Source organism: Chionomys nivalis, chromosome 11 (assembly GCF_950005125.1).
Source record: "Chionomys nivalis chromosome 11, mChiNiv1.1, whole genome shotgun sequence".
NCBI classification, from domain to species: Eukaryota; Metazoa; Chordata; class Mammalia; order Rodentia; family Cricetidae; genus Chionomys; species Chionomys nivalis.
Window position 1 is genome coordinate 12,670,097 of NC_080096.1, and position 25,306 is coordinate 12,695,402.

The window sequence follows — 25,306 nt, forward strand, 5'->3', positions numbered from 1 at the left end:
AATGGTGAACCCACCCTGTAAGTTTGTTCTGACTTTGAAAGTAGCCAAGCCACTCAACCCTGCTCACCCCGGACCCTGCACCTGTCTGGTTCAGTCCACTGTGGGCATGCAGTGGTTAGGGCATCAGCCTCAGAAGCAAGCTGTGGGTATCCCCAATTGCATCCTTCATGGGCAAGTGCCAGCACAGAGAGCCTCATGCCAGTGAGATACCACCTCCTCTCTCACACCACAACTCTCCTCCTCCACGCTGCCATCCTACTCTGGAATCCAGGTCCTTCTGCAGAGCAGGTGAGGCAAGAAGTCATCTCTCTGTCCTCAGGCTACACAGATGAGAACAAAACAGCTGATTTTAGAGGGGAACAGACCAAGTCATGAGCTAGATAAGTCTAGAACAGTGATGAGAGGCAGACAGGCTTGGTGAGGGCTGATAGGAAAACCCATCAGGGAAAGTCCTACTGCTGATCCCACTGAGAGCCACCAAATCTGTGAATGTGTTAGCATTCTTCCACCTACCACTGGTATTCACTGAGGTGTCCTTGTTCTTGGTCACTCCTAGTCTATGGGACAGGTAACAGACGTGGCCAGTGCATGACACAGTTGAAGCCCCGTAGAAGCTGGCTGGTTGCACTAAATGTGTCTTACTAAAACCACCAACATATAGTTGAAGTCAGCCTGGGTGCTGATAAGGCCAATCCTCCCAGTTTGGGGAGGGGAGGGAGGACAGATGCCTGGGGAAGCCACTCTCAGCATCTCCCCATCCCCGATCACCTCCCTGGCAGCCCCCTCCCCTGCTTCTACCAGAGGAGCCGCAGGGAGTTAATTCTACTTCTCCAGGCCCAGGCATGAGGCCGCCCCGTCTCAGGCTGTTAGTGTGGAGCCCAGCTGAGCGGCGAGAGGCTGCAAGCTCTCGGTCTATAATAGAGTTGCTGAGACAAGCGGAAAACTGCAGCCGAGTAAACAGATAAATAATTGAAACAGTGACAACACATACCTTGCTGCTGTGTGGAGTAACACTTTCATTAGCGGGAGGCGGCGGAGACCAGGCGTGTGCTCAGGGCAGCCGCGGCTGGGGAGCCCCAGACACATGGGCCTGGCTATCCGGCAGCTGTCAACAGCAGGACCCTGCAGCAACCTGGGCCCCAGCACCGGGGTCCCCTGGTGGAATGGAGACCTTGTGGCCTCCTCCTAGGGACTGTCCCAAAGGTGGCTACAGAAAAACAAAGGCAAGTGTCCTGTACTGATAGACCCTATCTGTCTGTTCCCGGGTCGCTGCTTCGGTGTGGCCTCCCTCTTGGACTTGCTTCTGGAAGACCAGAGGAGGTTATAAGCAGAACCCAAATCTGACCCTGGGTGACTGGTGTCTGCAGGGGGGTGGGTCCTCAGTGGTGACACTCTGTTGTCAGCATCCTCTCGGGGCCCCCTCCCTTTTGCTCCCGGGCACTCGAAGCAGTCACTTTCACAGAGGCAGCTGAGCTGATCCCTCCTGCGTCTGCCCTTGGCTCCCACCACCTGCTCCGCCAGGCTGACTCTTCTCGCGCCTCCTGAAGAAGCAGCTTTGACTTCACATCCTCCAAAATGCCCTTGTGGGTGCTCCCCGCCCTCAAAAAGTGCCCTTTCTCCTCTTCTGGATTCCCGTACCATTCTGGACCTAACTTCTCAGGGTTTGTCAGAAATGGCTGCGATGTCTTGGGCTGGTAAGAGCACCTGTTCTTCAGGCCTGGAATCCACATGGCAGAAGGATAGAACGGACTCTCCAGTTGTCCCCTGACCTCCTCGGTCACCCCACACAGCATGTGCACATATACGATAATAGTAAGAACAATGAAAAGCAGAAATAGTTGCAATGTAGTTTGTCTTTCCACGAGTTATTTGCCTTCTAATGGTTCCCTGGCCCTCCATTCTCCCCCTCTTACTAGCTAGCCTGCCCCCCTCCCCTGTCTTCTCTCTGCTGACTAAGGCTCTGGGACCAGGCCCTGATTCCATAGCTCACTCTACAACGCCCATTCTGGTCCTGCCCACAATTACCTAGGCTGCAGTAGCCATTTCAGCAAAGCAGAGCCTTCGTGGTGGATGGAGCTCCAAGTGCCTGGAAAGACTCAGCAGGGAGAGGCCACTAGCTTCCTTCCACCATGCCTGCAGGGCCTCAGAAGGAGCCCCCAGTGCTCCACCATGCCTGCAGGGCCTCAGAAGCATCCCCCTCAGTGTTCCACCATGCCTATAGGACCTCAAAAGGACCCCCCCCAGTGTTCCACCATGCCTGCAGGCCCTCAGAAGCCCCCCTCAGTGTTCCACCATGCCTGCAGGCCCTCAGAAGCACCCCCCTCAGTGTTCCACCATGCCTACAGGACCTCAAAAGGACCCCCCAGTGCTCCACCATGTCTGCAGGGCCTCAGAAGCCCCCCCCCAGTGTTCTACCATGCCTGCAGGGCCTCAGAAGACCCCCAGCATTTGCAGAATTGAAAGTCCAAACCCTCCCTGCTCAGAAGCCAAAGCTCTGGTGGCTGGCACAGGTGGGAGAGAGCCAGGCTTACTCACAGGCTGACTGCTGCCTCCCAGCTCCATATCACAGGGCTTTGCAAGATGGAGGAGGAACGTGGCAAGGAAGTTCTGTGTGGGTGCTCTTTGTGGTCAGCGTACATGTCTTCCATCTCCTTCTCGAGGGCATGGCTTAGGTAATGAGTTTGGCCTCCCAAGGCCAGAGGCTACCATTCTTTTTTTTTTATTAATTAATTTGCTTTATTTAAGTATTTATTGTGCGTGTGTATGTGTGTGTATGGACATGCCACAGTGCACGTGGAGGTCAGAGGGCAACTCCCAGGAGTCAGTTCTTTCCTACCATGTTGAACCCAGGAATCAAATTCAGTTTGTCAGGCTTTGGCTGCAAGCTCCTTCACCTGCTGAGCCATCTCGCAGGCCCTGTGGCTCTTTTACAAACACCTAAACTGTCAGTGGAGTGCATGGATTCAAAAGGCTATCAGCCTGGCTGCCTCTGTGGATAACGGTGGGGCGGGGCAGGGCGGGGCAGCTCAGGGACAAGCCAAGGGAACTCCTGAGGAAAGCGGTGACCAGGGCCCGCTGGGCACTCACCTGTGGCTTCTCTGCTCTGTGGCAGGTGACAGATGGTGGCACCATCAAGCAGAAGATCTTCACCTTTGACGCCATGTTCTCCACCAACTACTCACACATGGAGAACTACCGCAAGCGGGAGGATCTCGTGTACCAGTCCACTGTGAGGTGAGGCTCCCCCCCCCCCCCCCCCGCTCCCAGCTGGCGAGCTGGCAAGCTGGCGGCAAGCGTGTGAGCCGGGAGAGGGAGGGGCGGGCCTGGGGGAGTACTGGGCCAGCCTGGACAGCAGCCCCTGGACGCTCTTAGGCAATGACTTTCAACCTGTGGGTCATGACCCCCCACAGGGGTTGCATATCAGATATTTACATTAGGATTCCTAACAGTGGCAAAATTACAGTTAGGAAGTAGCAGTGAAAATAATTTTACGGTTGGGGGCCACCACACATGAGGAACTGTATTAAAGGGTCCCAGCATTAGGAAGGTTGGAACCGCCCTCTTAGGGGATGCAACCCCCTCCTTGGTCTGGAGGGGGGCCCCCTCTGCAGAAGTGGAGCCGTACCCCGGAGGGAAGAGGCAGGAAGAGGCGGGACCTTAGCTCCTCTTCTAATTGTGCAGGGTAGGCTTCACAGATCCTTTCTGCAGGTGAGGACTCTGAGGTCCAGAGAGGGCAAGATCTGTGCTGAAAGTCACCCAGCTCACAATGACAGAGCCAGGAAACACATGCAACACATACCATTGTCCCCCAAGATCCCTAAGGTCACAAAGACCCCAGGTGGGGACTCCTAGACTCTTAGGTCAGGAGCAGCAGGACGAGGAAACAGGAGCCCTCCCCTGTTTTCTGAAAAGCTGCAGAATCAAGATAATTCAGCCTCATACTGGGGCCCAACATACTCTACATATGTGGGTGCCCACAGCCCTACACATTCCGCAAAGGCCCCCATTGTCTTTTATTCCCCTGACCCTTTGTGCATGTTAGTCTCCTCTGACAGAGGGCCTCTCCTGCCTTTGGTCACCTGGTAAACTCCTCTTCAGTCTTCAGAACCCCACTCAGGCTGTTCCATCTCAACAGCAATTAGCTGACTAGACCTCTCTGGGCTGGATAGCGAGGCTCCCTCAGTCCTGCTCCAGGAAGGGGATCTTATGACTTGTGTAAAGTAGCTTCACAGTAGTGCTGGGTATTAACGCGCACAACCACACACACCTGCACACAGGCACACGCGCACGGGCATGCACACACACGCATGCACACGCACGTGGGCATGTACACATAGGCGCATATATGTACACACACACACAAACACACACACCTGCACACTCTTTCCTACTGTGTGGTAAATGCTTTGCCTGGTGCTCTCAGAAGGCAGGGCTCTGACAGAACCCAGGCTGGGACACTTGGGTTTGTGGGGCAGCAGGGGCACCCCACTGAGTATGTGACGCCACACAATCTTCTGAGTCCTGACTGGACGAGGCTCCACCCCTCAACTGGGACTCTCACCTACCCTTCCCTCTGCTCTTAGCACTAGGTCTCTGCTAAGGCCTGGTCGCACATCAGTGCATGACAGAATTTGCAAAAAGAATGGGCCCAGAAAGCCCTGGAGATGCTCCTATGTGGTTGGGGTCCTTGGTTTGCACGAGAGTAAAATTACAGAATGGGACAGGAGTGTTTTGTTTTTGTTTTGTTTTGTTTGCCAAAGGCGCTACTGGCTCTGCACATGGGATCTGGCTGGGACCTCCTACCTGCTGAGTGAGATTCAGGAGGTGGCTGTGAGCCCCTGTCGGCCTCTGTCCCAACCCCTCCCCCAGGAGCTGGTCCCTTCCCCTCTCAGGCACTGAACTAGGACCCCAGTCCCAGCTGTTCTTTCTTGGAGCACTCGCAGACAACGAGGGTGCCCTGGGCTTCCGGGAGGCAGGCAGGTACCTCTCTGTATTTTCCCTTCTGAAAAGCAGCTCATGGCAAGGATAAATCAGTCAGCATCAAGATGAGAGCAGAGATAAAAAGCATTTTAGAAAAGAAACTAACCCCCCTGGGAGTCACAGAGAGTCCCTCGGCAGGGGACTTCTTGGCTTATAGCCAGTTCCCTAAACACAGTCACGGGAGGGGTGGGTAACCCGGCACCCAGCACCCAGCACTAGCGGACCCACTGTTCCCAGTCTGGGTGTCCCCACCCCCCACACACCATGATCCCTTAGCCAGAAGGAAACCCAACTCCCGCATGCACCTCTTGCAGCCATGCCCCCGCCCCTGTTCACTGGCATTCAGGAAGTCAGCAGGTGCCTAAAGACCTGGGTTCAAATCCCAGCACAGTCACTGCTTACCTAGTCCCCTTAAACCATTCCCTCCCCCAATCCCCTTGGAAAACAGGCTGATCAAATTAATCTCCCTGATTGTGGAATTTGGTAGAATTGATGCCCAATGACCCCAAGTCAGATGCTGGCTGCCAGTGATCCAGGGTCAGTTTCCTGGTCTCTAAACATGGTTGAGTGGAGCATGTTCACCCCCGACCCTTGAGCAACCCTTTGTTCCCACCACAAGGCAAGCCCCACCTTGTGCCAGACCCCCCTAAAGTCTCTGTGTATGCACTTTCTCTTCTGCACCTCACACTCCTCATCAACAGCCTCTGGGACTTGGAAGGTAGCAGCTTTCTACACCCCCTCTCTGCATTTTACTTTATAGAAGGGGTCAAAGTTCAGTAAGGTCAAGGGGCTCCCACTGGAAGGACATGAACTTGGTCACACCTCAAACCACCTCTTCCTAAACCTAGACCATGGTGCTATCTTTGTTTTACAGTTGATGAACACAAGACCCAGAGAGGGTACAAGACCTGCCCAAAGTCACACAGCAGCAGCAATTTGATCCAGTCTTAGGACTTAGGGCCCAGGCGCCTTTCTTTCCCCATGTTCATGCGGGGTTTCTGCAGCCTTCTTTCTGAGCCGAGACACCAGGGGCTCCTGAGCAGAGGGTACCCCAGGGAGCAAAGCAACCATGCTTAGGGGATACCAGGAGACAGTGAAGGAAGAGACGGCGCTGGGAGCATCTCCTGACGCCCAGCAAGTGGAGAAAGAGCTGCCGCTGGTGCCAAGCAGCAAGGCCCCATTAGGGCTGGTGGCGGGGCTCCGGGCTCCGCATTTACATATAAATGAAGATATTTACAAATTAATGCATCTCGGCCCAGAGTCCCAGCTCTGCAGCTGTCTGAGCTGCTTCCTCTTCAGCTGGGAAAGAGGGGTGAGAATGAGGCTGGGAATATTACCAGGAACCGGCAGAGAACAATTTCCTGGGGAGCCTCAAGGAGCCCCAGGGACTCCCCGTGCTTGTCTGCAGCTGGTGGGCAGAGAGAGGGTGCCTGCCTCCTGTGGGTGCAGGTGTGTCTCCTTGCAGTGTCACCTTGGGCCGCGTTACTGTCCCTCAGAGGTCCCGGTCCATTCAGTGTGTGATGGACTGGGGAAGTGGGGAAGGGGCTGGTGGACAGCGGAGGAGGTCACTCCTCAGACCAGCGTAGGGGGTGGGCTGGGCAGGGAGGAGAGTACCCCGCAGTGTAGGGCAAGAGTACCAGAGTATTAATACTAGGTGCTTGAGGACCACCTACCGTGTAAAGCGATGGGCCACAAAAAGCAGTGTGTGTGTGTGCGTGAGTGAGTGTGTAAGTTCACTTGTGTGGGTACACGCACGTCACTCTCTCTACCTTATACACTGAAGCAGGGTCTCTCACCTAAGCTGAAAGCTCACTTAGTTTCCCTAGTCCAGCTAATAATCTAGCCCGGAGAATGCCCTATGTCAGGCTCTAGGGTTGCTGGGCTCCAGGCAGGCAGGCTACTGTAACCACAAGTGCTGGGAACACTGATGTAATAATTGCTTTATCCCCGGAGCCATCTCACCAGCCCCCAGAAGAAGTATTTTAGGCTGTTGAGGGAGAGTCCCTCATGTGCCGTTTCCTGATATATAATACACACTATGGCAAGGAGGACAGGCCAGGTTTGGCCAGGGCACAGTTTGGCAAGGTTTAGTTTAAGCTATCCAAGCAATTTCCAGTGTGCAGCCTCTGCTATGCAAATGAGGGCCATGTAAATAAGGGTCATGCAAATAGGGGTTATGCAAATAAGGGCATTCCTGATCAGAGGGTGGGTCTCAGGGTACGTGGGGGGGGCTTCATGACACAGCTGACATCCAAGCAGAGAACTTGAGTGTAGACGGTCATGCGTCAGTGGGCGGGGCAGGAAACAGGAGCCATTTCATATTTGCCAGCCCGGCAAACACGAAGACCTTGAGGTGAGAAGGGCTGCCTGAGATGGAGCATGGCCAGGGCATAAGAAACAATGAAATAAGTAGCAATTTACCCTCAGCTTCCTGGAAGTCACTGAGGGCTGCAGCCCACTGTGACCCGTACTTGAAAGTTCACAGTGGCTACTGAGCAGAGGGAAGAAAGGCATGGAGGAGGCGGGGCCTGATCGCCGAGTCCCACAAACACGTGAGGACACATGTCCTCTCACCCACGTGGCTGAGAACAGCTAGTTGTTTGAGCACAGCCTGGGGCTCCATGGAGAACTGCGCACACAGACTTACCTTCCCAGGTTATGATCACAGGGAGCAGTGTGGGGTGCGGGTGGACACTGTCAGGTAGACACTAAAGGAAGTGACTGTTCCTGATGGCTCTGACGGGTTTTGGGTCACCAAGGCGGCAGAGCCACTTATACAAAAGAGGTTGGGGCTTCAAACCTGCCCCTTCCTCCCCATGCTCCCACCAGGCAGCAGGGTCCCCCAGGGACCAGTGCATTCTCCTCACCTCAGCACCCAGAATCTGCTTGATATTTAGAGAGGGGTACTGTGTAATGGGGGGTGCCAGAGCTGAGGAGCCGCTCAGACACAGGCCGAGATGACTCAGCTGGTCGGGCTGAGGAGATGGTGGTGATGGTGGCATTGAAAGTGGATCTTCGAGACAAAAAAGAACTGGGAACAGGGTTTCTAAGTGGAAGGGACAGTGTGTTCAGAGGAGGTGGGGCACCCGGAGAGGGACAAGGCCACTCCAAGTAGGCAGACAATGGTCTTTACAGAGAAGCCCTCTGGAGTCTGCTGTAATGAAAACACACTTCTGGGTTTTAAATAGACACATTAACAGCTCAGTCCAAAGAGCCGGGCATCCGTGGCCCTTCGAGACCTTACGCGTCTTCCCCTGAGGGTGTATCTTAGTATGTGGCTTGCTTGAATGTTTGTCTTGCCGTGAGTATAAAGAAAATGCGGTCCCAGCCTCGATGATTTGGAAGCCTGAATTCTTGGCCCCTTGGTCCGCTGGTTGCCATCATGAGTAATGTATCTGTTTTCACTCGGTCACTTACTACCACCTTGACTCTCAAGCACACATTGAGTGCCTACTGTGTGTAGAGCTTGCTGGGCATAGACAATAGGGTAAAATCAAACTCCACCTCTCTGGAGATGGCCACCCCGGATTCTGCACACCCAGTTACAGGCCCATTGTGAAACTGTGCCTCTCTCCCAGCTCAGATCCTCGAGGAAAACAGATGAGAATTATGTGGTGAGAACAACTTGGGCCCCTTCCAGTATGTCTGTCTTGACAGTTGATGTCTGTTTTAATCATAACAGGAAACCCCCAGCCTTCAACCGTAGTAGGAATCCTGTCTGTCCCTATGGCAAAGTCAAGGTTTTTTAGAAGGAGCTGCAGTTCCCTTTATGACCACTAGGGGAGCTCTCAAGGACTTGCCTTTGTGCATCTCCTGAGCCAAAGTTGGACTACACCAACAGGCAGGATCAGAACAACCTGCTCAGTGACCTGCTTGGAAGTTGCCTAAAAATGTGAATTCCCCAAAACTACCAGGGCAGACTTTGATTCCAGCCCGGAGTTAGACTAGGGAACCAGGAAGCCGGGTGTTAAACCGATGCTGGCATTGAGACTTAAAGAGCCCACCACCACACACCATCCACCTGCTCCTGTGTCAAGCCTAGTGGCAAGAGATCCATGGACAGGGGCTGAAGAGAAGGCTCAGTGGCCAAGGACACTGCCTACTCTTCCAGAGGATCAGGGTTTGGTTTTCAGCACCTCTATTAGGTCTCACAACCACCTGTAATTCCAGCTCTAGGGGATCTGATGTTCTCTTCTAGACTCCATGGATATCTTCACTCACACACGCACACACACATACACATACATACACATCAGAGAGAGAGAGAGAGAGAGAGAGAGAGAGAGAGAGAGAGAGAGCGCTGCTGAATGCTTTGATTGAGGAATGCAAACCAAACCCAAGCCAAATGCTGCCAGAGGGATGTGGTTTTCCCAGTCTCCCTGCTGCCACAGCTGATCCATCCAATTCCACAGACCTGCGAGAGAAATCCTTCCACCTAAGAGCCCTTGGCTGTGTTGCCCAGGTCCCCATGGAGCTGTCCCCGCCTGGGCCCCTTCCTCCTCTGTCGTTGCTGTTCCTGTTCCTGCCCAGGGTGTTGACCCCTCCCCAGTTCGTTCCTCCTCAGAAAGCACCCCCCCCCTCCGCCGCCCTTTCACCCAGAAGCGCTCCAGGCCCAGCTCAGATATCCATTTGGTTCAGCTGCTTCCCTGCTCCACACCAGCAGGTGGGATCCATCCTTCCTTCAAGGCAAGAAGCCCACTGTCTTTTCTTCAACTTCCCAAACCAATTGCTATCATTTCCTGGCCCCTTTGCTGACCTGGGTCATGAGTGGCCCTGTAGGGCAGCCCCTCTTTCCTCCATAGTTCAGGCGGCTCCTTGGCACCTCCTCCTTCCCTCCCTCTCTCCACTCATCCCCCAAAGTGGATATTTGCCATTCCTTCCCTGACATCGGCCTTCAAATATTTTTCTTTCTTTCTCTTCTACCCGGGGCCCTGGGACTGCCTGGGGTATGTCTGTCTATATGTAGAGCACACATGTTCTCACTCACATGTGTGCATGCACATACACTTGCATGCACGCATGTATGCATACACACGTGTGCAGACTTGCATATACAACCCTTTCATCTCTGGATTGGAGTAAGTGTCTCCATGGTCCCAGCATCTTGCTGGCAATACAGCCCCTGCCACTGTTTCCATGGTTGGCAGGAGGGCCAGGACATGTCTTCTCTGTATCTTGGGAGAATAGGGGCATTTTGAGGCAGGAAAATGGAGTGTATTTGCTGAGGCCACAGCTTCCATTAGGCAGCCTCGCCCACCCACCTGCCCCAGGGAGACCACTGGGTTTACAGAACACCCCTACCTACATCATCCGTAGAGCCAGGGGGCAGAACACGCTACAAAGCTGTCTGCTGCCCTCTGGTGAAGAGCTGGGGTATTACAAGTAGGGGCTCACATGTTGCCCACCCCTGTCTCCAAAGACAGGCCTGGTTTCTAAGAGTAGGCAGGCACCCTCAGCCTACTGCGGTCTCTAGGACCTCAGTGCTTGGCTAGCAGTTTGGTGAAGGGTTGTTAGGCTAATGAGCTGGTAGCTACCGCTCGTCTGCAATCAGCCTGTCTTTGGCTTGCACCATCTGATTAAATCCAACATTCACTGCGTGACACAGCCCTCAGGCCTCCTTCACGTGACTCCAGCTCTGCTGAGGGGAGAGTGGCTTGGCTCCCCAGCAGCCTGTCCCAAGCCCCAAGCTTATAGGTGGAGACTAACGGGCAGACCCATCTCTCCTCTGGGGAGCATTGCACCTCTAACGGGGGGGGGGGTCTCCTAGCAACAGCAGTCCCTCGGAGTTGTCAGAAACCCTGAGCCAACACCAGATAGCGCTCTGAGTGAGGAGTGGGAACATGGCCTTGATTCCTGCCATGTTTCATCTGCCTCATAACTAGTTATTTAAGAAAAGTTTCCTTGCTAATTGCGAGCACTGAAAAGACGTGAAGTCAGGGCCCAGTCCCCTGGAGTGGAAATTCCCAGCTTTGTACTGGTAACAACAGAGAGCGAGAGACGACTGGACTCTGTTGTCTGAGGTGCAGTCTCTCTGTGACCCCATGGTCCCCATGGTATGTATGGTGATGCAACCAACACCCCTTTCTGCAAGCCGGGGTCAGAGGCTGGAGAAGGGATAGCCCGAGGGTGGGGACTCAGTGTCCTTGCTGAGTGATGAGCCAGGGGAGGCTGGGAGGCCAGGTGTTGTGGAGTAGTAGGGACTCTTCCATTGAAATGCAGCATCTGAACCAGGCCCAAGATTCTGGAATCTGACCGCTGCCCAGCGAAGGCAGCACTGCCGATCCGAAGCCCAAGCAGCCTCTTCTGAGAGGCTGAGACAGGAGAACTGTTGACAGTTCGAGGCTGATCTGAGTTAGAATAAAACTCTGGCCGGGCGGTGGTGGCGCACGCCTTTAATCCCAGCACTCGGGAGGCAGAGGCAGGCGGATCTCTGTGAGTTCGAGACCAGCCTGGTCTACAAGAGCTAGTTCCAGGACAGGCTCCAAAACCACAGAGAAACCCTGTCTCGAAAAAACCAAAAAAAGGAAAAAAAAAAAAAAAGGAAAAAAACTCTGTACATCAAACAAGCCAGTGGGATGGGAACCCAGGTGTCAGGGTCACACTAGACCAGGCTGAATCTAACCAGCAGGCAGAATGAGGACAACTATCTAGAACATTCTGGGTCATGCAGGAGAGATCTTGAACTGCACTCTGAGAATGGGGAGGAGCCCCTGAAGCAGTTCATTACAGCTTGACACCCCTGAAAGGTAAAGGGTCCCCAGGGGAGTGATGGAAACAGAAGAGGAAATGGACCTGGGAGAACACACTGAACCCCGACTGGAGCTGAGGGACATGAGGAGAGGGTCAGGTGACTCCTGGGGCACCGCCCAAGCCCTGGGATTGGGGAACTGGTGAGGACTGGGCTTGGTGCTGGGTTTACAAGCGCTGCTTGGATATGGTGTGCCACACTGGTGGATCGCACTGGAGAGACCAAAGAGGTCACGGCAAACGCAGGTGGGGAGAAGATGCTAGAGTCATTGACACAGATGCCGCTTAGAGCCACCATCCCCTCCCAGATGCTCAGGCCTGCCAGCAGCCTTCGGTATCACCCAGGCCAGCCCTCACACTCTCCAGACAGGGAGCCATGGCTCAGAGAGCACAACTTCTCTACAATCACACAGCAAGTCGGCGACAGAGTCAAGACGCAAACTCCAGTCTCTTCCAGGCCCGTGTCTCCATGGCCCAGCCTGTGGAACAGAATTGCTGACATAGCAAATAATTTATATACCTGCAGTCAGAAAACCTCACACATACACACACACACACACATACACACACACACACATACACACACACACACACAGTCTTTTTACTTCTAAATAAAACACCAATAACAGTCTTCCAGCTTTACTACTAATTAAATAACCATTTATTGCTGGTATTAAAAAAATTGAAGGCTGAAACTGTCCAGGAAAGGCCTAATTTAGTAAACAGCTCAGAACACAGGTGTTACAGCACATGAGAAGGGGCTCCGAGTGGTTCAGACCCTGCCTCTTAATATGTTATTGCGGCCTAATAACATTTCCCAGTTCTAAGAGAAGCTCTGTTGCCATGGAAAGCAATTGTATTTGTAGTGATGAGTTTTGAGGAGGCTGATGGAGTGGGGGGGGGCTGGCACAGACAGACAGGTGGACAGATAGTAAGATGGACTGGTGAGTGGGTAGATGGAGGGTTGGGTGGGTGGATATATGTACGGATGTATGTATGGATTGATGATTGTGTGTATATATGGGTGTATGTATGGATTGATGATTGTGTGTATATATGGGTGTATGTATGGATTGATAATTGTGTGTATATATGGATGTATGGATTGGTGATTGTGTGTATATATGGATGTATGTATGGATAGATGATTTTGTATATATATGGATGTATGTATAGATAGATGATTTTGTGTATATATGGATATATGTATGGATAGATGATTGTGTGTATATATGGATGGATGTATGAATCGATGATTGTGTGTATGTATGGGTGTATGTATGGATAGATGATTGTGTGTATATATGGATGGATGTATGGATAGATGGATGGTTGAGTGGATGGGCACATAATTGAGTGGATGTATGCATGCATAGATGCTTGGGTAATTGGATAGATGATTGTCAACATGGATAGACGGACAAGTAGATCTTTAGATAAAAGGATAGATGGGTAGATGATAGATGGAGGATGGATGGGTAGATGGACAGATGGAAGATGGATAGATAGATGATAGATGAAAGAATGGTTGGGTAGATGGACAGACGGAAGAATGGATGATGGATATTTGATGGTTGGAAACTGGGCAGGTATCCACATATGGATGTATGGACAGATGGACGTACCTGGACACAAGCATGGGTCATGGACAGATGAGCTGAAAAAAAGAAAAGCTCATATCAGACTTCCACTGACAGAAACAAGGTCTGAGGCTGGTGAGCCACTGGGCCCTTTGTACAAAGTGGGTGTCATCATCTGAATTTGTAAACACCACCTCACAGGCTGAAAAACATGGCAACCCTTCAGTTTGCAGAAGGAAAGAAAAGACCAGAGATGACGTTGAGTGACAGCTTCAGGTCAGACAGCGCAGAGATGATGGAACTGGGCCAGGAGCCAGGCTTTCTAATGCCCACAAGGGCTGTGAGTTTCTTTCTCGTTCTTTCTGGTTTTCTCCAGGCGGGCATCATGGGTCCTCACTGTGCAGCATCTTTCCATGCCCACAGCAGGCAGAGGGGCTTCCTAAAGGGTCATCGTGCCATGCACCTGCTGCTGTGGCCCTGCAAGGGCCCCACACTCTCTGGGCACAGAGCTCAACTCTTATCAGCTCTGCCTACCTGACCCGCCCTCCTGGCTGGGCTCCTCCAGATCCCTCGTGTAAACTTCAGTCACCCAGGCCTTCTTGTTAGGTTTGTAGCCACCCCGGGACATTTGCTCCAGCTTTCTGTCACTATGCACTCTCTTATCCTCATCTCAGATCAGACACCACCTTGGCAGGGATGGCCCCCTGAGCTCCTGGGTCACCCACAAGCAGTTCAGCTGTTTCTTGGTCCCATTGACCCACTAGGTGGGGGTCACCAGTCTCCTCTGAGTTTGCTGCTCTCTGATTTACCAGAGAATATTTTCTTTTGACCCTGCCAATGTACTTACCTGTTCACTCTGGTTCCCTTCCACCAGACTCCCAGTGTGACAGCGGGTAGCACTTCCACACCCAGAGACTGAGAGCTACTTCATACACGGATAAGAGAGTCTGGCAGAGGATCTGGCTAGCAGACCCCTCTGAAACACAGAACCAAGGGACCCGGGCTGGAGACAGAGCAGACTCAGCCAGCCACACAGCTCGTCTGAGCCTCAATTTCTGTTCCATCCCTCACACAAATGGGAGGGCACGTTTGCTTCCCTGCACAGCTGAGGAAAGTGGGCAGCAGACAAGATCCTCCATAGCTCGCAGCTGCACGCAGCCATTGCTGGAGCCAGAGGCTGATCCGTGGAAGGCCGATGCCCATGACTTTCCTGTGACTTGTGCAGATGTCGGGAGGTGGGCACGCTTACTTCCAGTCTTTTCTTCCTTTCTACACAGGGCACGCCTTTGCTTTTCTTCCCTACCATGTGGTTGTGTATTCTGTGGGGAACACAGGACCAAGTTGAGCCATTGATCCTCCCCCCAGCCCCACTTAAGACTTAAGACCCTGTGTCCTCAGGCTGAAGGAGCAGAGCCGTAGTGACACATTAGGATGTAGGGACGTGTGACGCCATGTTCACGCATTTATCAGTCTACCCTCATAACGTCATAACAAAGCAGCCCCTGCTATGACCTCTGTCATGGGGCAAAAATGAAGCTCAGAGAGGCTGTGGGATTTGCCTGAGATGGGCTGGTGAGGTCCAGCTTTGCCAGGAGAAGTCTGTGGTGAGGCTGAGCAGAAAAATGGGAGATGAAGCGTCTTCCCGGGGTAAAAGAGGCAAGGTCTGGGTGTCACACTACTGTGGGGGACTAGATGAGCTCTTATCTTGCAAACGCTCTCCCTGGCCTTGGGCAAGCAAGCCTGTGAGGATGACGACCACAGTTGCTTTTTTATAGTGTGTTTTGAGCCTTACCTCGTGTTCCGTGTTCTGTGTAGGACAAATCAGATGCCATAAAATGTAATAAAAAGAGTGGGAGAAGCCACTGAATGGCAGATGCACGCGCCTGCAGAGTGAGCCGCCCCCAGCGCTCGCCCATGATCTTGACTGAGGATCCTCTCATGGTCCTGTCTCTCTCTCTCTCTCTCTCTCTCTCTCTCTCTCTCACACACACACACACACACACACACACACTGTGGTTTCTGTCTAGGTCAGCCTTGTGTCCACCTGGCCTGTTGAACTCAGCGCTGAAGAAGTAGGGTTCTGTCCCTCCTATTCAGAGGCTCTATCCCAGCTCTGGAAACACTGATAAACTGTGCTTCCTCCATTATAGGGACCTGTGTCTGGCTATGACCTAGGTGTCCCCACCCACCCTCTCCTCAGAAAACTTGGACAAGAATCAGACAGCCCCTTCCCTCTGACCAGACACGGGTGTGCCTATGGCCCAGCAGCCCCTGCATGCTCTATACCCAGGAAGCCTGCAGGGTAGGCCCAGGGTTTGATCAGGCCTCAAGCTGAGGTAAGCCCTGGCAGGTTCCCACCAGTGCAATGGCAAACTGGCGGTATCTGGACCACAGCTAAAGTTTGTGCTTCAGCATCCCATAGGGCAAAGAAAACCCTTCACCTTGTGTCCACTCCTACCCACCCTGCCCCAGCAGAGCCATTGCGGAGGAAAGAGGACGTCCCTAAGGAGTTCCATCTTGTCCCTTAAAGGGCTTTACAGCACAAGCCTGGGCTGAGCCCCCCTTGCCTCTACAGTCTCACTGTCCCGAGAGGCCAAGGCCACGCATGAAAGCAGCACCCACTGCCCCAGGGCAGGCTGCACGAGAAAGGTACCACTGTTAGCCCATTTTGTAGATGAGCAACCTGAAGGGCCCAAGAGGTTAAATATCTTGTTCTGAGCAAGACAAGAAGCAGAGCCAGGATTTGAACCCGGATAATCAGAGTTCAGAATGGTGCCCTTTCTCACTGTACCATACTGTCCGCCCTTCAAGAGTTCAGTCCAGGGAAAACCACACCTGTCTCTTCAGGGCTGTGAAGCCTCAGGCAAATTTGACCTTTTGGACCTTGTATCACTTTCAGAGACAGAGTTTTCAGCAAAATTCTTCCCCATGCTGGGTGTCCATTCCCTTTGTTCCAATAGGTGCTAATGTCCCCTTATTTTGCCTCTACACAGGCAGGAAGGTGGGGTGCAGAGTAGTGACCATGGGGGTGCCCTGGGAGGTTCAGAGCCCATGAGAACTAAAGGGAGTCTGGCAAACAAGCCAGCAAGTAGAGTCTCCTTCCTTACCATGGCTTCTCTATGATACCACCAGCTTCTGTTTAGGACAAGTCACCACTAAATGCCTCCAGTTCTGCCCACAGCTGCAAACAGCTCAGGCCCAGATGCACAGGCCACCTCTGGCCTCCCAGCCCCACCTCTAGAGGCCAGTGGAGCCATGCACCTGCGTCCCTTGGAGGCCACTTCTCTGTGTGGCTCCCATCTCTTCATTTTCCTATTACCTTACAATGTGAATTGTCCACAATAAGATGTGCTGCAGAAAGAATCTAGCTTGAGGCATCACCCGCACAGGGTTTCTGTCTTAACCACTCTCCAACTGCTATGTCAAAACACAACGACCAAGGCACTGTATAAAAGAGAGTGTTTAATAGGGTTTATGGTTCTAAAAGGTTAGAGTCCATGATGGCAGAGCAAAGGCGTGGCAGAAACAACAGCTGAGTGCTTACATCTTGATTGCAAGTAGGAAGCAGGCAGCACACTGGAAATGAACGGCATCTTTTGAAGCCCAAAGCCCAGCCCCAGTGACATACTTTCTCCAACCAGGTCACACCTTCTAATCCTTCCCAAACAGTTCCGCCAACTGGAGACAAACATATGAGCATATGGAGGCCATGCTCATCCAAACCACTGGTTTCCTCCCCTCTAGATGACCGTGGCATCTCTTTAGCCTCTATATTCTGTCTTTGTGATACACAATTTCTAAGTCTGGCCTCTTTTCCTCAGTATAATGCCTGGCAGCTTTGTCTCTGTTTGTATGGAAGAAGGGTTCATTTTTCATTGCTGTGTAATATCCCACTGAATGGATTCGTTGAAGTGTGTCTTATCCATGCCCTCACAAAGGGTCATTGGAATTATGGCTTCCATTTTTGAGCAACAGCAAGCAAAACTTCTTGGATGGTAGCATTTGTCTTTCCTGAGCATGTACCTGCAAACTTTCCAGTCAGACAAGTGATCAGGTTCTTTGGAAGCTGCCTGTAGTTTCTGCTACAGAGTGGCTGTCGCAAAATGCCACAAACTTCGTGGCGATGCAACAACAGTTTATTTCCTCAGTCCTGGGCTGGAAATATGATCTACAGTTGTCACAGGGCTGTGCTTCCCCATGCACTCCAGGAAAAGCCTGCTTTGCTTCCCAGCCCGTAGCTGCCTCCCTCCAATCTGTCTCCGTCAATGCGGCCATCTCCTCTGTGGAACTCTGTCTCTATTCACTTTTCTCCTGAGGAGGACACTCTGATCCAGGGCCCCCTCATCACTGCACCTGCAAGCATAGCCATCAGAAATTCAATGTATCTCTGGGGCTCAACCCACAATATGGCCTCATGGTCTGCCAGAGTGTGCATTCATTGTTTGTCCAAACCCCTGCTAGCCCACGTGAGAGCTGAGATGGTCTCCATCCTCCACGCACCTCTCTTCTGGCTATATGGTGGCTCAGTGCTGAAGGCAGCCGATGTGGTTTCCATCCCAACTTTGCCTCTCAAAACCTTTGTCCTTTAAAGCCAGAGTTACCCACCTCTGACTGCAGCGGCCCCTGGGAGTCTGCCCTGGCAGACTGTGGCAGCCTTCCCTGTGCCCTCTGCTCACTGGCCACTCCAGAGCATCTCAGATCCCGGTACCATGTGGCTGTTAAGGCTCAATGAGCCGTAGCCAGCTTGACCTTCAGACCCCCTGAGTAAGCACTGACCCAGATATCCAAACAGCTCCTTCCTTATTTCTCCACGGCCTCTGGTCCAATGTCTCCTCTCTGCAGAAGACCTTCCCTGGCCTCCTTGTCTTAAAGCAGCATCCTGGGCTGGGGCAATGGCTTAGTTGGTCAATTGCTTGTGGTACACACTTAAGGACCTTAATTTGATCCTAGAACCCACATAAAAAGCTGAACACAGCAGTGCACGTCCATTATCCCTGTACTGGGAAGGCAGAGGCAGGCAGATCCCTGAGGCTTTCTAGCCATCCCATCCAACCTAAGCAGAGAACTCTAAGTTCAGAGAGAGACCCAGTCTCAAAGACTAAGATGAGAACATCGACCTCAGGCTCAAACATACACGGGGTGTGTGTGTGCCTGTGTGTGTGTGTGCCTGTGTGTGTATGTATGTGTGCCTCTGTATGTGTATGCCTGTGTATGAATGTGTGTATGTCTGTGTGTGCTAGTATGTATATGCCTGTGTGTATATGTGTATGCCTATATGTGTATGCCTGTGTGTGCATGTATGTATGCCTATGTGCACCTCTGTGTGTGTGTCTGTGTGTGCATGTGTGTATGCCTGTGTATATATGCCTGTGTATATATGCCTGTGTGTATATGCATGTGTTGTGCCTGTGCCTATGTGTGTATGCCTGTGTGTGTGTGCCTGTGTGTGTGTGCCTGTGTGTGTGTGCCTGTGTGTGTATGTATACACCTCTGTGTGTATGCTTCTGTGTGTGTGCCTGTGTGTGTGTGTGCCTGTGTGTGTGTGTAAAATCATCTCTGCACTGCCCCTGGTTTCCCCATAACCCTTTACTCACTGATCTGGTGCAGCAGGAGCTTCTTCAATGGCTCGCTCTCTGGAAATGGATTGTTTCATTCTCCTCTCTCTGATCCACCCTTATCTTCTGGAAGGTTGCCTGGGGCTGTCCACACTGTGTTTGCAGTGAGCAGGGTGAAGCTAATATGAGGCAGCAGCGGCTGGGGGCCCTGGAGGGCTGTCTGAAGGAGGCTGACGGATGACAAGCTGATGAGGCTGGAGTTGGGCACTCAGTAGGTGTCCACTGCACCAGACTCTGGCCACGCCTGCCATCCCATACTGATGCACGCTTGGAATGAAGCATCTTTGAGGTTGGACTTGTGGCTCAGTTAGTAGGATGCTCGCCTGGCATGCATGAAACCCTGCACTCCACACCCAGCACTATATAAACTGGGCATAGTGGTGCATGCCTGTAATCCGGCATGTGGGAAGTGGACATTGGAGGCTTTGGGGTTTAAGGTCATCCTGGGCTATATGTCAAATTTGAGGTCACCCTGAGCTATGTGAAACCCTCTCAGGAAGAAAGGAAAAATGAGTAGACAGTACCACATGACTGAGAAATCAAACACCTGCGAAGTCCTTTCCTAGGCTGGAGCCTATGACCTGTGACTCCCAATTTGTTGCCTCTTGGCTCTCCCTGAACCCACTGAACTCTGCTCCCCTGCCTCTCCATAGCAAGGACCTCTGTGATCCCATCAGTCACATGGGCAATCCAGCAGGATCATATTTGCAAAGTTGTCATAGAAGTGACATATTTAGACACACACATCTCTAAAGGGACACTATTTATTCCGTCCCCGCATAGCTGTGGGCATCATTGTAGCACCAGCTCTCAGTTCCATATTTGCCTCCTCCATGGAAGGTGACCTCATTGGGTCTAGAAGTGTTCCCCTCTTCCCTTTGCAACCCTAATTCCTCTGATGGAGTCTGGTGTGGCACAGAAACCCAATGGTGTCTCAGGGGCAGGAGCCCAATAACCTACCCATGTGCTCCACGGAGCCAGCCTTGGCCCATTTGCCCTGCATGTGTGGGTTGAGTCTTCCCTGAAGATGTTGTGGGGGGCCAGTGTGAGATTTTGCCTGGTGGAGAAAAGTGAGGCTGGAAGGGGGTAAGAGGGGAGTGGAGGAGAGGTCAAATAAGAGAGACGGGGCTCACAATGACAGGATTTACCCCAATACCCTTCACACAACTCCCTCAGTACCTATGGGACAGCTGCTGTGTAATTAAACCAATACGTAATGAATGTTTATCACAATAGATAAATGGCACTCTTTCTGAAGCCCCAGGCTCTGAGCCCCAGATCTGCCACTAACTCCTGTGGAGCCCTGAGCAAGTCACTATCTCTCAGGATCTCAGTTTCTCTATCCCCGAAGTAGAGATGGCAGTGACGGTACCTATTTGCAGAGGGCTTACAGGCAGAAATGAGACAGCCTGTCCCCAGGGCTGGCCCAACGCGCATGAAGAAATAAACTAATTTAGTAGTGACTTCCAGGTGAGTCATGTATAAGCCTCAAGCCATCGGGAGAATAGTGACCCGAGCTGATCGTGGGCCAGGCATGGTGCTGGGCTCAGGGAGACAGCTGTGGACAAATCCAGATATCCAGGGCTCCCGTTCACCACATAGGTAGAGATTATCCTGTCTTCCATTTCGTAGAGGGGAAACCAAGGCCATGATAACCTGCCTGGAGACACACACCAAAAAGGCGAAGAGCCAGCGTGGATAGCAAACCCTCACTCTAAGCCGCGATGCTCTGAGCTGGTAACTCAGAGCCCTGGAACTCTGCCCTGAATCTTACTGAAAAACTTGGATGTGGTTCCTAAGCAGGGGTCTCTTCCCCCCGCCCCCGTAATGACCATCTAGGGATGATGTGAAAATTTGGCTTTGATCAAATTCGGCCCATGTTATGGCGTAACTTTCCCCATTCACCACAATGCTAATAAACTAATAAATTAGACAAATGAAAATATCACTGGCCAGGACCACACGCTAAAGTATCACCGTAATTGCTTTCACAGCCGGGGCCAATTTCTCAAATTTCGCCTTGGCCAACTTTCCCCAGCTCACCATGCCTCTAATAAGGCATAACTCACTCTATAAACATTCGGTTGACTTATTTTAACTACAGTAGAGCTGAGAGGCACCTCATGAGCCGATTCTCATGCATTTGCTTCCTTGGGAGGAAAGCCCATCCATGCTAAAGCAAAGAAGCTCTGTAGTGTGGGACTTGGTCCCTATCCCAGAGCAGCTGTCCCTGCCTGGCCAGGTTGCTCTGTCTGAGAATCCTGTAGGCCATCCGCACAGATAAACAGGGCACAAATTTTGGGTGGCACATGTCCCTGGAACTGTGTGAGACCTGTGCTCTGACGTCTATGGACATTCATTTAGGGTTCTGACATAGGAACCCTACATGGTTCCATCTATGATGAGCCCCACTTTGGAAGAGAGAAGAGTGGACCAGAGGGATCAGCAACTTTCATAGGGCCATGTGGAACATGGCAAAGTAGAGTTGGGGCCTGAGTAGGCTTTAGTCTCTACACTTGGCATGCCTTGCCTCTTGCATGTCGATGTAGATGACTGATAGGTCCATCTTGGCAAACAACTGGGGACCCTGACTGCTAGGAGACCCAGTCTTTGAGATTAGAGGAGGTGTTCATAGCCTTGGGAGGAGGACTTAGGGCTGGACAAGCAAGCTATGTCTGTGCTCAGGGGCGGGTGCCTAATAGAGATGACTGTTAGACCCCAGGAGTCCACAGTGGTCATCTTTCCTTGGCTGGAGGAGGTGAGGGAGGGAAAAGGGCTGAGTGCACTAGCCCGAGGTCATAGTTGGTGTGAGTGACTGGGATGAGGCTAGATAAAGAGGAAAACAGCTTCTGGGTGGAAGGCACGGCAGAGGTGTAGGCCGAGGAGGGTATCCATGGATCGCTGGCTGCAGTGAAGTTGGGTGAGCATGGTGGTGGATCCCAGTCAAGGACAACATTTACCCTTCTCTCCCACCTTCTACCAGGCTATCATCAGTGACCCTGTGGAGACCTTGGGATCCCTGTCCCCAGGGCCTTTCCTTCCTAAGCTTGGCCTGACTGTCCTGCTAGGTAGAGCTTCCTCCGGCCAAGCCTTCCATGCCCATCACACTGTTGATCTGACGTGTGCTTAGGTGGCTCCTTCCATCCCTGCCTGCAGCACTAGAAAACAAACTCTATTAGCACTGGTAGCATGACTTTCCTGTCACCATTGTCCCAGTCATTACCCTAGGCACTGTAGAGTGACATACATAAACCAAATGGGACTATTACATGAAGGGAAGAAGCTGGATGGATGGATAGACAAAAAGATGCGTGCATAGTTGGGTAGATAGGTAGGTAGATAGATGTAGAGATAGTAGCTTGTGGCTGGCTGGCTGACTGGATGGTGACTGGATGGACAATAAGTGAATGGACAGAAGGGTAGATGGTAAGTAGATGGTGGATGGATGGGTGAATGGATGGATGGATGATAGATGTTGTATGGACAGATGAGTAGATACAAGTAGATGGAGGGTGGATGGAGGGTGAGTGAGTCTTTGGACAGAAGGGTAGATGATACGTAGATGGTGAATGGATGGATAGTTGGTTGATGCATGGGCTGATGAACAGATAAGTAGCTAGAGGAAGATGGGAGGATGGATAAGATAGATTAATGGATAGATGAGTGGATAGACAGCGAATAGATGGTAAGTGGATAGATGAATAGTGGATGATGAGTGGGTAGGCAGAAGGACAATTAGAAGGATTCGTGCATGGATTAATGAAGAGATTATGGATAGTAGAGGGATAGTTGGATAGATGAATGGATAGTGGATGGTAAGTGAATGAATGGTGGGTAATGAATGGATGAATAGTGGACAGATGGATGGTATTTGATGAATGGATGGATGGAGAGATGGATGGATGGTATTTGATGAATGGATGGATGGATGGAGAGATGGATGGATGGATTGATGGATGGATGGAGAGATGGATGGATGGATGGAGAGATGGATGGATGGATGGATGGATGGAGAGATGGATGGATGGATGGATGGATGGATGGATGGAGAGATGGATGGAGAGATGGATGGAGAGATGGATTGATGGATGGATGGATAGACGGATGGATGAAGAGATGGATGGATAGATGGAGAGATGGATAGATGGATGGATGGATGGATGGATGGATGGATGGAAGGATGGAGAGATGGATGGATGGAGAGATGGATGGATGGATGGATGGATGGATGGAGAGATGGATGGATGGATGGATGGATGGATGGATGGATGGATGGATGGATGGAGAGATGGATGAATGGTATGTAGTGGATGGATGGATGGATGGATGGATGGATGGATGGATGGAGAATAGTGTATGGATAGTGGTTAGTAGACAGATGGTGGATAGCAGATGGATGGATGGATGATGATTAGTGGATGGATGGGTAGATAGATGAACATCGTGGATGATAGATGGATGTATGGTAGATAGTAAATAGGTGGACAGATGGTGGTTAGTGGGTGGATAGATGGTGGATAGTAGGTGGATGGATGGTAGATAGTGGACGGACAGATGAATGGTGGTCAGTGGCTGGGTGGATGGTGGTTAGTGGCTGGATGGATCATGGATGGTGGATGGATGGATGGACGGATGGATAGATGGATAGATGGTGGATGGAGAAGTGGATGGCTGCACTGGAGATATGCTAAGAACCCGAACAGAAACCTCGTTCCATGACTGGCATAGCAAAGTTATTCCCTGCCCGTGAGGTTTGAAGCAGAGTGCAGACATGCTCTAACTCAGAGTTCCGGCTCCTCTCCTGCTCCCTTTCTGGAAGGCAGAGCCTTTGATGGGAAACCAGGACCCAAAGCCAACCCCAAACCTGAGGCATGACAGAGGCCAATTGGGGTTGTCAGCCATGCCAGTCACTGGGTCTGGGTTCTGCCAGGCAAGATGCCAACCAGCAGGGCCAGGCTCTGGGGATCTTGGCCCTGTCAAAGCAGAGCTATCCCCTGGCCTCTCCTTCCTGGCATGGGCCTGGTCAGTGCCATGACCAAAGCACATGAGCTACAGAGCTAAAGACTGGGGAACGAATGTCTCCTTTTGACAGGGCAATCTCCCTAAGCTTGCCAGAAGCTGCAGCTGCTTTGCCCTTGCTCAGAACCTCGGAGGGGGACTTTTGTGTCTCCGCCTTTTCAATCTCCCAGCACCAGTGGGGGCAGCTGTCCCCATCATATATGAGCCCCCATACCTCGCCCTACAGTCAGGTGCCTAATGCCACCACTGCCCCTGCTTCTTATCCACAACCCCTCTCAGGGTTGCCGGGAAGAGTCCAATTTCATTTGCCTCACGTTCAGGGGGAGGCATCATTCTTAGGGTGTTCTATAGAATGTGCAACTTGTACCTCAGTTTCCCCAACTACTGACTCTCCCTGAGCTCCCTCTGAACCTACTCAGAGGGTGTGGCACCATATCATGTACTGATGCCAGTACTAGGTGTGGGGCAAATGCCAAGCGGTTCCACCCCCTGTAGAGGGCTGATTGACATCTCTTTCCACCACTCCCTGGGGTCTCCCATGCATCTAGTACCTGTTCTTCAGGGTCAGGGTGAGGGCTGGTCCCACAAATCAAGCCCTCAGAACCCATACAGTCTTGTGTAATCTGGGGCCAGTATTATTCACCATCTCCTCCAGGATCTTCACTTGGGCGACTCCAGGGTCTATGACAAGGAAAAGAAACTTCTAGTCTTTCTCACACCGCCCTCTCACTCCTGCACAGCTGGCAGCGGAGAGCCAAACTTTACAAATTAGGTTGAACTAACTGGCCATGGTCGCAGCACCTTCTAGGGGTGGGGCTCAGCAATGGTATGGCACCCCCTAGTGGTGGGGCCTCAACTTTCACCCAGTCTGTTGAATTCCAAGGGTCATTAGCTTCACCCACCTGAAGCTGGTAGTGAGCGTGTTAAATAGATTCTACACCCAACAGGACGGTGGGCTGCACCACACCCAGGCGCTGGCATTTTGTAGATCCAGCCAGGCTGTAAATGGCATAGTCGCTACAATGAGAGGTGACAGCTCCCAAGCTCACCTCCCTTCCCAGTTCTTAACTTCCCAACACTGCCACAGAGCCCTTCTCCCATTCTGGCTCTCAACAGACAACAGATGGCAGGGGCTTTGGCTGAGTGGTGTGTCAGTGCTGGCCGCTGCTCACTTCTGAAAGCCTTGTCTCTGCTGACGAGGTGGTCGTGTGTGTGTGTGTGTGTACATGTGTGTGCAAATGTGTATATGTTTGTACATGCATGTGTGAGAGTGTGTTTGGTTAAGCAAAGCTGTTTCTATCTTAGCTTTGGGTAGAATCCAAGCAACTCTCTCTAACAATGTGTGCCCAGTGAGACGCACAGTGG

The 25,306-nt window shown here is 51.9% G+C and overlaps 1 protein-coding gene across 1 annotated transcript in view; it reads left to right on the forward strand.

Moving 5' to 3' along the window:
• Igsf21 (immunoglobin superfamily member 21) overlaps positions 1-25,306 on the forward strand; it is a 219,335-nt gene that overhangs the window by 138,081 nt on the left and 55,948 nt on the right. Inside the window, exon 3 of the mRNA XM_057784390.1 lies at positions 3,113-3,234. Within this exon, the coding sequence (XP_057640373.1) occupies positions 3,113-3,234 (122 nt within the window). The remainder of the gene's footprint in view (positions 1-3,112; positions 3,235-25,306) is intronic.